The sequence below is a fragment of the Nematostella vectensis genome, chromosome 9, assembly GCF_932526225.1.
Source record: "Nematostella vectensis chromosome 9, jaNemVect1.1, whole genome shotgun sequence".
In the NCBI taxonomy this organism is placed as follows: domain Eukaryota; kingdom Metazoa; phylum Cnidaria; class Anthozoa; order Actiniaria; family Edwardsiidae; genus Nematostella; species Nematostella vectensis.
Window position 1 is genome coordinate 10,271,729 of NC_064042.1, and position 16,349 is coordinate 10,288,077.

Consider the following 16,349-nt stretch of genomic DNA (forward strand, 5'->3'; position numbering starts at 1 on the left):
TATATACATATAGTACAACACGCAGAGATGATTGATTTTTTGCCATTAAAAACTCTGAAAATTTAAATACGAGAATAAGTAACCTGTGTCTATTTTATTTCTTTGCAGAGTTTCGGGACAGAGGGATTGGATACGAACGGCAGCCTTCCCTTCCCTTTTACGTGTATAAGAACACAACCTACACGCCTTACGTGTATAAGAACACAACCTACACGCCAGGTGAGTAATGAAATCAAATAAGTCATATAACCTTACCCTTTGACGTGTATAACACTATCTTTACGACAGGTGCAAATGGTGTTATACACCTCACCGGGAAGTTACGTGTATAATACTACACTAGTCGCTTGTATGTCAGCAGATGATATGACATCTGGTCGGTGAACACGTCGTCTTATACTATAACATGAGTGATTGACTCAAAGACTTTTACACTTGTCTCCTTGCTTATCATTTCTGTATTTTATATTGTAATTGAACTTTGTTTATGTTGCTGATCTATTTGTTTTGTTTTAATCGTAGTCGGGCTGGTTCCGAAGGTAACCGCCCTAGCTGTAATTCCACCTGCACCGGAAGTAGTACCGCTATGGTGCAATCCTTTTTTCGTGTCGTTTGTCGTCATGGCGACCATGGCCACGGTAGCTGTTTTAGCAGTCAACTGGGACAGCAGAGAACAAACTGATGACGATAAAGAAGACGAGAACAAGATGTCTTCCGACTTGAGGATCTGCCTGATGAAGGTGAGTACTTAGATGAATGTACAGTACCACGTCTGGTCTCTTTGCGAGCTCCAGGAAGAGGCGTTGGAGGGCGGAGGGAGGGGGGTCGAAGCAGTACTACGTAAGTGCCAAAAACACTTTAGGACTTTTAGAAGTTGCTGTATCTAATAATAATACTTGAAGGATATTCACTGAGAATAGCTGCAGAAGCAAAAGCTGTAGAAGGGCAAGTATTGCAAGTATATGACAATTAGGGCGTCCGCTGTACAATATTTAGGGCCAGATACATATTACCAACTGTTTGTCCCGAAGACTGTTATTCAAAGTATGTTTTTAGATAGCGAAAATATATCAAGAAAAAGGAGAGTAGGAAAATGGTTAGGGTTAGTTTAAGAGAGTAGTTATAACTTGGGAAGTTACTTGTGTTGAAGTTACATTTTGCTTTACAGGAACAAGGCGCGCCTTCAGCAACGTTCCACCCCCTGGCGAGTTGCGCCGAAAATGATATGTGCAGTAAACAGACCCAAGACTTAGACAAAAGAGTAAAACTCGAAGAAAAGGAAGTTCAAGCATTAGTTTCCCCTCGTGCGCGGTGTGAGTCCAGATCACCTCCTGTCATGGGCACCAAGTCCATCGCGAAAATGGCTTCAGTGTCATATGAAGATGCGTCGCCAATCAAACACGCGGTTATCCTTTCTAACGCTCTGAGTGCTTGGCGGTCAATTCCAATCGTCTTGGACGCTCTTTTCCCAGGCACTGTAGCACCAAACCGCTGTAGATCAACCAGCGCTGCTTCGATTACCAGTGACTTGACGATCCTCACAGCACCACAATCCGGGAGCTCCAGAATATTATTACCCGCAGGGCAACAAGAGCCTTTGTTACCAAGGGTTAATGAAGAGGAAGCACTAACTGTCAGTAAACAGCTAGCAGCCAAATCACTTGCATCAGTGAAGGGCCCAGAACCAACTCAGCCCATGGGGAAGGAGAGACAATTTAAGCCCGAGTACACCATGGGCTTGCTAGCAGTACTGGCTAGAGTAGTAAGCCGTGTTAACCGCCTGACGTCGTCCAACAGCAGCACCATTGATGGAAATCGACTACTACCAATGAAGACCGCTGCACCCAGTTTCGCTGAATTTGGCATTGCCTTGTCGCCTGTTCTGATGTTCAATATCAGAAGAAAAGACCATGATGAGAACTCTTTAGACACCGCCCTTCATGAATCAACTTTACAGATGTCCAAAACTGTTTCGGCTGCTATGTCGACAGCACACGTGAACATCTCAGCCAACAGCCGCACTGCCACTGTTGCATCCTTTAAGAACGTGGAGACGGAGTTACAGCAAAAGGATGCTTCCAGTGACAATTATAACAAAAGTATCAGCAGCAGTAGGGATATCGGTGGTCACATGTTGAGGACCGTGAGTCGTCCATTGTCGGCGCCAATGCCAAGACGCTCTACATCTATCAGTGACCTTGCACGTGATTTGCCGACCCCGAGGCAAGCTGCTCACTCAGTATCGCTCCCAACTCCAGCTCGGTTTTCTGATGATGAACAAGCAAAACCAGCTAAGCTGAGACTTGATGCACCAAAACCTCAATCGGCGCTGGTGACGTCGACAAAAACCAAGGCAGTAGAGCCACAGTCAGTGATGGCTTCCAAGCCTTCTTCTGCTTCTGCTTCCCCCAGCAACACCTACAGAACCCAAAACACTGATCAGGTTAAGTCTGGCTCGTCTATCCATGCTCCCACAAGCAATGAAGACATAATCAAGGCAATGTCTTCTTCTGCTACTTCTCCCAAGACCACTGAGCGCTTTGCTTCCAAACCTGAGGTGAAGGACGCGTGTGAAACTGAAAGTCCTTCACTTCTAACCGCATATGACATCCAAGAAAAAATAAACAGCCTCTCAATACATGCCAAAGAGACACGAACTCAGAAGAGGAGGAGACGTCGAGAAAAGGCTAAGCTATATGCCAGCTTGCGAGCTCTGTCGAATGAAACAACGCCAGCCAACGACAGCAAGGCTGATAATACGCAGGCTAGCGTCACTGAGATTGATGAGGATGTTACTACCACTGTTGCATCCTTTAAGAACGTGAAGACGAAGTTACAGCAAAAGGATGCCTCAAGTGGCAATGATAACAAAAGTGTCAATAGCAGTAGGGATATCATTGGTCACATGTTGAGGATCGTGAGTCATCCATCGTCGGCGCCAATGCCAAGACGCTCTACATCTATCAGTGACCTTGCACGTGATTTGGCGACCCCGAGGCAAGCTGCTCACTCAGTATCACTCCCAGACCTGACCATGGTGCAAACTCCAGCTCGGTTTTCTAATGGTGAACAAGCAAAACCATCTAAGCTGCGACTTGATGCACCAAAACCTCAATCGGCGCTGGTGACGTCGACAAAAACCAAGGCAGTAGAGCCACAGTCAGTGATGGCTTCCAAGCCTTCTTCTGCTTCTGCTTCCCCCAGCAACACCTACAGAACCCAAAACACTGATCAGGTTAAGTCTGGCTCGTCTATCCATGCTCCCACAAGCAATAAAGACAGAATCAAGGCAGTGTCTTCTTCTGCTATGGCTCCAAAAACATCTGAGCGTTTCACTACCAAGCCTGGTTCGTCTATCGATGCTCCCACAGGCAATAAAGACAGAATCAAGGCAGTGTCTTCTTCTGTTACAGCTTCCAAGACATCTGAGCATTTTGCTACCAAGCCTGGTTCGTCTATCGATGCTCCCACAGGCAAGAAAGACAGAATCAAGGCAGTGTCTTCTTCTGTTACAGCTTCCAAGACATCTGAGCGTTTTGCTACCAAGCCTGGATCGTCTATCGATGCTCCTACAGGCAATAAACACAGAATCAAGGCAGTGTCTTCTTCTGTTACAGCTCCAAAGACATCTGAGCGTTTTGCTACCAAGCCTGGATCGTATATCGATGCTCCCACAGGCAATAAAGGCAGAATCAAGGCAGTTTCTTCTTCTGCTACTACTTCCAAGACCACTGGGCGCTTGGCTCCGTCGGGTTTGTCTTTACATGCTCTTCCAAGAAACATAGACAGAACAAGTTCTAGTAAATCAATCTCTTCGAAGCGTTCAAGCGACTCAGGCCCTTCAGCATACACGCTAAGGGTGATAAGGGAGAACCTCAGGACCAGCAGCCTTTCAGTGACGCCCCCAGAAAGGAGCCTTCAGACGCCTGTACCACCGAAACCAACTGAAGCACAAAAAAGAAAAGCACGCAGGGTGAAGCTGGAGATGTACCTGAGCATGAGCTTAAATACTCAAGGGGTTCATAGAAGAGGGTCATCTAATACACCAAGTGCTGCTAAACGCACAATCAAAATGACTGAAGATGCATTCCCGACGACGGGAACAAGTGGCGGGCGTCAGAAAGCCACGGTTATTGATAGAGCAGATGCATCGAAGTGTCCCACTGGCTAGAGACTCCCGTCACCCTCTGGACTTAAACGCCCTCAGAAATAAGATAGAACTATGTACCTGGACCTGTTCATATAACTTTTACAACACACTTTTATTTTATGCTTATTTTTTATCCACTTGCAAACTAATAAATACTATTTCCGTTTAATCCTTTGTCTTTTGTTTTTATATGCTACTCTGAGAGAGGTTTGGAAACCCTAGAGGCTGCACACGGAAATTGCCACCCTCATGTTGCAGAGGGGTTGACGTTTCAGGATTCATATAGACCAATCGCCCCTCGCGAAGCCGATTGTCTGTTTTCGTGCTGAAAACCAAGAGAACCTGGAAAAGTCAATAAAAAGTTTTAGAACATTCTTTGGAGATAAAAAAGGCTTTTAATGCCTATGATTTTTTGTTGGACTTTCAGAAGGCTAGGGAAATGTTTGAGCTTCATACGTGGTTTTAGCAGTCTGAATCCGCAAGACCACTGGCGAGTTAAGCATGCATTGACTGAGGTAAAGTAAGGTAATTAATTCTCAAGTGAATCAGCAGTTGTTAGATTTGATAGTAACACTGTAGTTATAAGTTATAGTAGCTATGTAAGGACGTTTGGTATAAATCACAATCAGTTAAATCAATCGACATTTTAATGAACAATTTCTCAGCAATTTATATATTTAGATATTTACTAAATAATCTTACAATTTTTATGCTTTGAAAGTCCTTGATCTGAATTGTGTAAAGAATGTTTCTGTAGGCTATAAACCCTTTGCAAATCAGACTCTCAATCCAATCTATTCTACGATAAAATTATATCAATCAAGTTTTAGACATTCAAAACCAAACTTTTAACCGCAAGTTGGATATAGACTTTAATTAGCAGATTTTTCATCTAAAGCGTACATCGCATAACGATGTTGAGATAATAACTATACACTAAAACATTTTGTGCCACAAAAAATGATGCCTGGTAATCTCAATAAAACAAAAATCAATAAATAATAAAAAGTTAATATAATATAAAATAATTATTTTATAATATAATTATAAAAACACTTTATACCTTAATATATATCTTATTAAATATTGTACTATAACTTTGAGAAGATCACAAAGCTTAAGAAATACACCAATTTAAAAATTCATGGTGCTCCATTTTCCTAAACACGCCTTGCAAGATTCGAGGGATGCAGACTCTTGTATATGAGGACAAATAAAAAATTCCAAAAATTCACGCACTAGACTCGCGGTAAAGAAAATGGGCATACCAGAGGGACTTCAGAATGTGAGGGGACGGGAAAAATATTCCAACTAAAAAATCATCGATCATAAAAGAGGACGCCATGGACTCGAGGCAACCCCTCCGCAACCCCTAAATAAAATCCATCACCCGTTTATCCCCAATAATCGCCATACGCTCGGTCTTAGGGAACTGTCTCGTCACTACTATTCACTTCCGAGTCTTCTTAAACTGTAAAGACCCCTTCCACTCTTTCTATTAACCGTCCCGTTTCCGTCACCAAAGTTTGTCTTGAGGTACTTGTCCTGGAATTGTCTCTCCTTGAACTCGGAGGCACCCCCGTACAGGCAGTACAGCTAGGGTTACGCTCGGCGGGTGGCTGTACCAGACAGTGGGGGAGGGACTAGCCCATTGATGGTTTTACCGAGGGGGAAGTTCAGATCGTCCAGAAATTCTTCAAATGTTGAAATGACTGGCTGAGATTCAAAGAGAATGAGTTTTAGGTAATTAGGTCCTCCTGGTATTAAGTAATACTGCGAAACGATTCTTTTCGGGTAAGTAAGCCTTCGCTAATACATATTTTGCTTAGAACGGTTTTTCTTTTCTCTTTTACATCACTTTGGGCAATTAAGCTGTGTTCTTTTCTGGGATATGACACGCTGGCACTAGGGCATACTGTGGCCTCCCCCGTTTGTCACCATATCAAGAAAATTCAGCCAAAAATTGTTGTTTCTTCCACAGAAAACACGCTACAAGAATTTGACGTTTTTGCCCTAAATAAATAACACATACATAATTTCTATTAAAGTTCACGAAATATTCATTCATTCATAGCGGAGCCAAGCGCGGCGTAGCCCCATAGGCATAGAAATATGGTATAGGTATGCGAGTTGGTTTTTGTGGTCATCGCGCGGGTACCCTGTGGTGTCACTCGCCAGCCAGCCAGCCAGCCAGCCAGTCAGTCAGCCGCGCGAATCCCAGGCCTCACTCGGCCCCTTAATGGCGACTAAATACAAGCACGGAGCAAGGGAAAAAGTTCTTGTCGATTATGCGATGATTATTTATTTTGCCTCAAATTTTGTGACTTAAGGATAAAGTCAACTAGAGGAGATCTACTAACATTCATTCACGCCAAGATTTATCTGGTTTTAGCTAGTAAATTTAAGCAAGTAACAGTTCACATTAAAAAGCGAACAGAACCACAAGAAAGCGACAAAAAAAAACAATGGAAGGTGAGTTTTGGAAGAGGATTTGTATTGTCTATTGCGGATATGACAGTTATTAGGCTTTTTGTTGTCCTTTTTGTATGCTTTGAGAATGCGAGTACTCAACTTAGTAATCAAATTATTTGAGCATAACAGGTTTTGTTTTGACATTCTTCGTTTTATCTATATTCTTGATTGTGTTGAATAAAATACAATACAACAAAAACTGGAATTCGTCTTTAATAAGACTTCTTCAGGGCAGATTGATTGTGTTGAGATATTTCATAAAGGCTAACAAATATCGTGTTGAATTTGTCAAATACTGCTAAAGAAGACCTATCTTGTATTTATATCCTGTGCTCTTAGTCCTAAGAAGATACATATCCTTAGAAGATACCGCAGCTTTTTCAACTTACAAGAGAAATTTTCCTTACCGAGGATAAAAAAACCCTATTTTCAATATGTATTGTTGTTATTGTCTGCATCTTGCATCTCATGTGGTTATTTTTTTTTTTCAAATATTTGTGGAAAATTAGTTAGATTATAAATGGCTTGATAAAAAGATTGTTTTGAAAGAAATAATAAATAATTGTTTTCACTCTTTTATGAACCAGGAACTACCTGAGGGCCAAGATGTATGCTAAAGACTGGAAGACATGAGAATTAAAAATCATGTCTTGAAGAGAACAGTAGGATGTTCTTATTCACTTGTCATTTGATACCCCCACACCCATGGTCCCAGGACAGGGTGGGGGATTCAACTTTAATAAAAGCCTGTTTCCAAGTTAAGAGTCAAAAACAGTCAATACCACCACCCCTCTTGACATATTCTGGTTAAAAAGTGGTCTAAAACCCCACATTAACCCCTGACTTCTGTGGGACCATAAGGGAGGGGGCACAAATGACTAGTTCATTACTATGTGATTCAGCAGTACACACTCATAGGTTTCTTTAGAACAAGATACTTATATAATATAAAACTAAAAACAAACTTTTGCTTTTTAAATAATAAATCTGTAAAGAAAACAGTTTTCTATCAACCTAAAGATAACGGGAAAGGGGATATTTTAGAAAAGTACTAAATATAATTATCACATTATTGTTATTATATTTTCTTTTCAGACATTTAAGGAAGAGTCATATTTCTTCCTTTTTCTTCTCCCTGTTGACTATTTTTATGCAATTGATGCTCTTTGCTATTTCCCCTCTACACCAAAAATAAATTAATGAACAGATTTGATTTTTAAATGAGAAATTTTCATTTATTACTTTCACTTATATTTTCTTTTTAGGATTTTCTTTTCAAGTCTCTTGCCCATTACATTTATTTTAGTTGTTTAGATTTATTTCATTGGAAATGTTAGATCCAGGGTTTCTCAAAACACCAAAATATAATGCATTACTAGATGTATATTTGTAGATATTAATTCCCATGGGGATGAAAAATCACCACTTAAAATGGTACATTAAATCTTCAGCATTGCATCTTATCTAAAATTGTCTGACACTATATTCCATCTTTGAAATCCTGTTTCATCCATTGTTCTTCACAAGAACAAAGCTTGTCAGAATGTAGCTTTACAAATGTACATTAATGGAACTTTTATTAAGGGGAAGGGTTTTTTAGGGCAAGATACTTAAACTTTATAACACTAGCAACAACCTTGTTCTTTTTCAATAATAGAATTCTGTTCACATAGCTTGGATAGCAAAGACATGGCCTCTTTAGAGGCCTGTGGTGGTTAAAAGGGTTAAGATAATGGGGAAGGGGAAATGTCAAGAAATGCTCAATCAAATTATTTTCATTACTGTTATATTTTTTTCACCAAACCTTTCAAGTAGAGTCAATTCACTTTATATCTCCTCTCCCGTCGATTATTTTTTAGTCAATTGATATTCTTTGATTCCTCTCTACCCCAAACATAGATCAATGAAAGGGTTGGGTTTGAAATTAGAAGTTAGCATTTTCAATCTGTTTTTTCTTCATTGCATTCATTTGGGAGTAGGCCACCAACAACAAGGCCACTATTTGGTAAAGTGGGGTGCACCAATATGTAATGCATGAAAGGAGATATATTTTTGGATTTTAATTTCCAGACATTTTTCTGAATATTCGGTCCAATGAAGGAGAGAATCGCCACTAAATCAATACATAAAAATCACAGTATGGCATCTAAACAGTCTAAATATATTATTTTGAATCTTTGGAATGCTGTTACATCTATGACATTTTCTGCACAAGGGCAAAGCTTGTGGGAGTATTGTTTTGATTAAAAAAAAGATACAGTCGAACCTCTATTAAGCGGTCACCCTCGGGACTTAGCTTAGTGACCGCTTAATAGAGGTTGACCGCTTAATAGAGGTTTCGCTATTTTCTCCCCTAAATTAGCGTAAATCGAGTTGTAATTATACATAAGAACTTTTTATTATAATAAACAACAGTAACAATCATGTTAGCCCTAAGACGGGGCCTGGTGCATTCCAATTTGATCCAGAAATGTTTGAAACCGCCAAAATAAATCGATATGTATTGTCGTATGCAGGGAGGGGGGGGGGGGGGGGGGGGGCACGTGCCCTCAGTGCCCCAACTCCTGCTACGGCCTGCAGAATGTTTCTATAGGTAGATTTGTAGATTTGTATATTTTCGTTCCTTGTAAGACACTTTCATCGATGCCACGATGTGAGCAGGCGGCGCCATATCAAACATATCCCCCACGGATAGTGTCCTTCGTATGTATTGCCTTATATGGTCATTCATGCCCATATTTAGAAGAGCTAAAGTTTCCCCGTTCCCTGATCTACAGAAAACATGGTGAAAAATACTGATCAATTTGCCTGTCAATTTGACACTCGAGGCAAAAGTTTGTCAAGAAAAACTTGATCGCTTGGTCAAATCCTTTTCTTAAAAAAAGTCCATAGACCCAGGCCTCCAAGAGATTGACCGACCGTGTTAGAAGGTCACCAAAATATTGATATGGCAGGGAAATCTTTGTAAGATCGATATGGAATGGAACATCGATAAATTATTTTGAGAATTACCAAACTCTGCGGTATCCGTTGCTAACTTAGCTCCAGCAAAAAGGCCTACTGCTCTGTACCTTATAAACCTTATGATGAATGGAACCTTTTTCACTGTCAAACACATAGGGTGCAAAACTTTCAATTATTGAAAAATTTCCAGTTTGAGATTCGATCTACTTCTACAATTCGTAGATGTGGTTCCGGTTTCTCCACCACCAAGGTGGTGGCCAGGGATGAAATGGTGTCCAGGCGCTCACCCCTAACTACGCGTCTTCTTTAAAAAATATATTACAGATTCCCGTCTTTGAAGGATCGTCCGATAACTAATTCAATAGGGCGACGGGCGATTCACGATGCCAGCAAAAGGATGTCGCCTCAAGCACACTCGGTTGAGCGCGCACGCATTTCTTGACGACGTATTGAGGACTGGACCCTATCCATGATTCATTGCGCCAAGGCATATCATCAAGCGCCGCACGTCATGATCATAGATTATATTATATTATATTATATTATATTATATTATATTATATTATATTATATTATATTATATTATATTATATTATATTATATTTTATTATATTATATTATATTATATTATATTATATTATATTATATTATATTATATTATATTATATTATATTATATTATATTATATTATATTATATTATATTATATTATATTATATTATATTATATTATATTATATTATATTATATTATATTATATTATATTATATTATATTATATTATATTATATTATATTATATTATATTATATTATATTATATTATATTATATTATATTATATTATATTATATTATATTATATTATATTATATTATATTATATTATATTATATTATATTATATTATATTATATTATATTATATTATATTATATTATATTATATTATATTATATTATATTATATTATATTATATTATATTATATTATATTATATTATATTATATTATATTATATTATATTATATTATATTATATTATATTATATTATATTATATTATATTATATTATATTATATTATATTATATTATATTATATTATATTATATTATATTATATTATATTATATTATATTATATTATATTATATTATATTATATTATATTATATTATATTATATTATATTATATTATATTATATTATATTATATTATATTATATTATATTATATTTTTTTGGGCTCCAGATATATCCTTGTTTGTTTTGGCAAGGGTTTTTCAGCCCTCCCACTCTAAAATGGTCTCCGCGGTCCCTGGCTAATGGCTCGGGCGAAGCGTCGTGTTGAAGACGGCATATTTATGCTTTCTCACTTTCCTTGTATGGTGCGCGCGTGGTCAGAACCCTTGCGCGCGCGCGTGACGTCATGTCCGCTGGTGACGTAATAATGCAAATTAGAATAGAAATCAAAGAGACCCATGCTAGCTTGCAAGCTACAGATCTGCGATGATCTGGATAATTGTAAGCGTAATTTAGGGGACTTTCTTGGGTATACTAGACCATGTATACCCAAATCTACAAATACTATATTTACCAAAAATGTTAGCGGCAGAGTCGCGCAATGGTGAGTTGAAATCTTTGTTATTTTACCTCAAAATGACACTGCGCTTTCTCGAATGTGTTCCTTTTTTTTTCGATAGCCTTTAGCGATTTTTTTTTTACATATTTTATTAATTTTGCAGTAATTCTTGGAATTACAGATTTTTCAGAACCAAGCTCTCTCATCGGTAAGTGTTGAAATGTTTAATAATTCTTGGATTAATTATTTTTAAAAAACTAAACGATTTACTTGATAGTTTGTTCCATTGCTTGTTAGCTTAGCCACAACTAAAAGCAATGAAAAAGATATCGTTATTTACAAGTGTTTGAGCCCTTCTGAATTAGTCTATAGATCGATTCTTGTTGTTTTCTGTTCAGATACCTGTACTGTATATAAAAACCGCACGAGATAATGTTGGCAATACAAATTTTGTTGCAAACCATTAGCTAACGGGGAATGGGGGGGGGGGGGGGAGCGGGGACAGTTCACAGTGGATGCGGGATTTTCCAAAGGACATATGGGGCGCACTGTCTGCTTCCCTTTTTTATTGGGGGGGGGGGGGGGAGGTTGTTCTAGAGACATCAGGTCTACTACTACTGTTCTACTACTGTTTATTCAATCACAGAGACTTGGGGTGCGGTCATTAATTACTGGGGGGCATTTTTGCAAAACTCTGGGCTAAAAATTTTTTGTCCCCTTCAAATCCAAGCCCAAAAATCGTGCCCCCCCCCCGAGACCGCAACCCCCCCCCCCCCCCCCCGCCTCCACTTATTTATATTCAATGATTATATGTCTTTACAACCACAGAGAATTGATATATTGAATGTAACTGAGATATAACCTTTTACTAAAATATAGATCAGCTAGCATGGCAATTTTGTCTTTTTTAATTTAAGTATGAATCTTCACTTCGCTAGTTTAAGAGTGACAAATAGATGAACAACATATACCTGTGTCGCTAGAAAACGACTACGTCGTCGACGAGTCTAGGTTTCGCAACATTTTAATGTATTTGTTTTGTTCAACTGATTAGAACAGGCAGGCGCCGAATTAATTCTGGTTTTAAGATATTAATGAGCAAGAACGTCATTGTTCAAATGTAAATTTTATTCAGTTCACAATGTTTCCTCTATTATATACTTAGTTCAATATTGTTCAGGAACCAATCTTGTATTTATATAAATATATTTTGAGAATCCCTCTAATGGTTGACAGACAAAGACCCAAAAATGTGACCCCCCTTTAATGACAGCCCCAAAAATGTGACCTCCCCCCAAAAAAAAAAACATTGGCGTCCTAAAAGACATAGCCTCCCTACATATTTGCCCCCCCCCCCCCCCCCAGTAATAAATGGCCGCTCCCTTAGTCGCAGAGGCGTACAACATAAGACTTCAGCCCTGTGTTGATTCATAAATTTCAGGAAATGGTATAACGAGACTAAGAGTAATAACCTCTATCCATTTGTTTGCAGAGTTTCGGGACAGAAGAATTGGATACGCTCGGGAGCCTACACTCCCAGATGTTGTATATAGATGTAATATAACAGGTGAGTAAAGATTTCACCTGACATATAACCCCCTAGATTATCTATATACATATAGTACAACAAGCAGAGATGATTGATTTTTTGCCATTAAAAACTCTGAAAATTTAAATACGAGAATAAGTAACCTGTGTCTATTTTATTTCTTTGCAGAGTTTCGGGACAAAAGGATTGGATACGAACGGCAGCCTTCCCTTCCCTTTTACGTGTATAAGAACACAACCTACACGCCAGGTGAGTAATGAAATCAAATAAGTCATATAACCTTACCCTTTGACGTGTATAACACTATCTTTACGACAGGTGCAAATGGTGTTATACACCTCACCGGGAAGTTACGTGTATAATACTACACTAGTCGCTTGTATGTCAGCAGATGATATGACATCTGGTCGGTGAACACGTCGTCTTATACTATAACATGAGTGATTGACTCAAAAACTTTTACACTTGTCTCCTTGCTGATCATTTCTGTATTTTATATTGTAATTGAACTTTGTTTATGTTGCTGATCTATTTGTTTTGTTTTAATCGTAGTCGGGCTGGTTCCGAAGGTAACCGCCCTAGCTGTAATTCCACCTGCACCGGAAGTAGTACCGCTATGGTGCAATCCTTTTTTCGTGTCGTTTGTCGTCATGGCGACCATGGTCACGGTAGCTGTTTTAGCAGTCAACTGGGACAGCGGAGAACAAACTGATGACGATAAAGAAGACGAGAACAAGATGTCTTCCGACTTGAGGATCTGCCTGATGAAGGTGAGTACTGAGATGAATGTACAGTACCACGTCTGGTCTCTTTGCGAGCTCCAGGAAGAGGCGTTGGAGGGCGGAGGGAGGGGGGTCGAAGCAGTACTACGTAAGTGCCAAAAAACACTGTAGGACTTTTAGAAGTTGCTGTATCTAATAATAATACTTGAAGGATATTCACTCAGAATAGCTGCACAAGCAAAAGCTGTAGAAGGGCAAGTATTGCAAGTATATGACAATTAGGGCGTCCGCTGTACAATATCTAGGGCCAGATACATATTACCAACTGTTTGTCCCGAAGACTGTTATTCAAAGTATGTTTTTAGATAGCAAAAATATATCAAGAAAAAGGAGAGTAGGAAAATGGTTAGGGTTAGTTTAAGAGAGTAGTTATAACTTGGGAAGGGAATTGTGTTGAAGTTACATTTTGCTTTACAGGAACAAGGCGCGCCTTCAGCAACGTTCCACCCCCTGGCGAGTTGCGCCGAAAATGATCTGTGCAGTAAACAGACCCAAGACTTAGACAAAAGAGTAAAACTCGAAGAAAAGGAAGTTCAAGCATTAGTTCCTCCTCGTGCGCGGTGTGAGTCCAGATCTCCTCCTGTCATGGGCACCAAGTCCATCGCGAAAATGGCTTCAGTGTCATATGAAGATGCGTCGCCAATCAAACACGCGGTTATCCTTTCTAACGCTCTGAGTGCTTGGCGGTCAATTCCAATCGTCTTGGACGCTCTTTTTCCAGGCACTGTAGCACCAAACCGCTGTAGATCAACCAGCGCTGCTTCGATCACCAGTGACTTGACGATCCTCACAGCACCACAATCCGGGAGCTCCAGAATATTATTACCCGCAGGGCAACAAGAGCCTCTGTTACCAAGGGTTAATGAAGAGGAAGCACTAACTGTCAGTAAACAGCTAGCAGCCAAATCACTTGCATCAGTGAAGGGCCCAGAACCAACTCAGCCCATGGGGAAGGAGAGACAATTTAAGCCCGAGTACACCATGGGCTTGCTAGCAGTACTGGCTAGAGTAGTAAGCCGTGTTAACCGCCTGACGTCGTCCAACAGCAGCACCATTGATAGAAATCGACTACTGCCGCTGAAGACCGCTGCACTCGGTTTCGCTGAATTTGGCATTGCCTTGTCGCCTGTTCTGATGTTCAATATCAGAAGAAAAGACCATGATGAGAACTCTTTAGACACCGCCCTTCATGAATCAACTTTACAGATGTCCAAAACTGTTTCGGCTGCTATGTCGACAGCACACGTGAACATCTTAGCCAACAGCCGCACTGCCACTGTTGCATCCTTTAAGAACGTGGAGACGGAGTTACAGCAAAAGGATGCTTCCAGTGACAATTATAACAAAAGTATCAGCAGCAGTAGGGATATCGGTGGTCACATGTTGAGGACCGTGAGTCGTCCATTGTCGGCGCCAATGCCAAGACGTTCTACATCTATCAGTGACCTTGCACGTGATTTGCCGACCCCGAGGCAAGCTGCTCACTCAGTATCACTCCCAGACCTGACCATGGTGCAAACTCCAGCTCGGTTTTCTAATGGTGTACAAGCAAAACCAGCTAAGCTGAGACTTGATGCACCAAAACCTCAATCGGCGCTGGTGACGTCGACAAAAACCAAGGCAGTAGAGCCACAATCAGTGATGGCTTCCAAGCCTTCTTCTGCTTCTGCTCCCCCCAGCAACACCTACAGAACCCAAAACACTGATCAGGTTAAGTCTGGCTCGTCTATCCATGCTCCCACAAGCAATGAAGACATAATCAAGGCAATGTCTTCTTCTGCTACTTCTCCCAAGACCACTGAGCGCTTTGCTTCCAAACCTGATGTGAAGGACGCGTGTGCAACTGAAAGTCCTTCACTTCTAACCGCATATGAAATCCAAGAAAAAATAAACAGCCTCTCAATACATGCCAAAGAGACACGAACTCAGAAGAGGAGGAGACGTCGAGAAAAGGCTAAGCTATATGCCAGCTTGCGAGCTCTGTCGAATGACACAACGCCAGCCAACGACAGCAAGGCTGATAATACGCAGGCTAGCGTCACTGAGATTGATGAGGATGTTACTACCACTGTTGCATCCTTTAAGAACGTGAAGACGAAGTTACAGCAAAAGGATGCCTCAAGTGGCAATGATAACAAAAGTGTCAATAGTAGTAGGGATATCGGTGGTCACATGTTGAGGATCGTGAGTCATCCATCTTCGGCGCCAATTCCAAGACGCTCTACATCTATCAGTGACCTTGCACGTGATTTGCCGACCCCGAGGCAAGCTGCTCACTCAGTATCACTCCCAGACCTGACCATGGTGCAAACTCCAGCTCGGTTTTCTAATGGTGAACAAGCAAAACCATCTAAGCTGCGACTTGATGCACCAAAACCTCAATCGGCGCTGGTGACGTCGACAAAAACCAAGGCAGTAGAGCCACAGTCAGTGATGGCTTCCAAGCCTTCTTCTGCTTCTGCTTCCCCCGGCAACACCTACAGAACCCAAAACACTGATCAGGTTAAGTCTGGCTCGTCTATCCATGCTCCCACAAGCAATGAAGACAGAATCAAGGCAGTGTCTTCTTCTGCTATGGCTTCCAAAACATCTGAGCGTTTTACTACCAAGCCTGGTTCGTCTATCGATGCTCCCTCAGGCAAGAAAGACAGAATCAAGGCAGTGTCTTCTTCTGTTACAGCTCCAAAGACATCTGAGCGTTTTGCTACCAAGCCTGGATCGTATATCGATGCTCCCACAGGCAATAAAGACAGAATCAAGGCAGTGTCTTCTTCTGTTACAGCCCCAAAGACATCTAAGCGTTTTGCTACCAAGCCTGGTTCGTCTATCGATGCTCCCACAGGCAAGAAAGACAGAATCAAGGCAGTGT

General features: G+C 40.3%; 1 protein-coding gene and 2 long non-coding RNA genes across 3 annotated transcripts; all 3 read left to right on the forward strand.

The window, feature by feature from the left end:
* Positions 1-188: 188 nt before the first annotated feature.
* Positions 189-1,224, forward strand: LOC125572188. The gene is made up of 3 exons (XR_007313668.1): positions 189-219; positions 523-740; positions 1,169-1,224. It is a non-coding gene; the product is annotated as an uncharacterized LOC125572188 (long non-coding RNA).
* A 1-nt stretch (position 1,225) lies between these two features.
* On the forward strand, positions 1,226-4,171 carry LOC5498621 (mucin-5AC). The gene has a single exon (XM_048732476.1). The coding sequence runs from the start codon at positions 1,226-1,228 to the stop codon at positions 4,169-4,171; it is 2,946 nt and encodes a 981-aa protein (XP_048588433.1).
* A 6,913-nt stretch (positions 4,172-11,084) lies between these two features.
* LOC125572189 lies at positions 11,085-12,745 on the forward strand. The gene is made up of 3 exons (XR_007313669.1): positions 11,085-11,194; positions 11,313-11,357; positions 12,642-12,745. It is a non-coding gene; the product is annotated as an uncharacterized LOC125572189 (long non-coding RNA).
* The last annotated feature ends 3,604 nt before the right edge of the window (positions 12,746-16,349 follow it).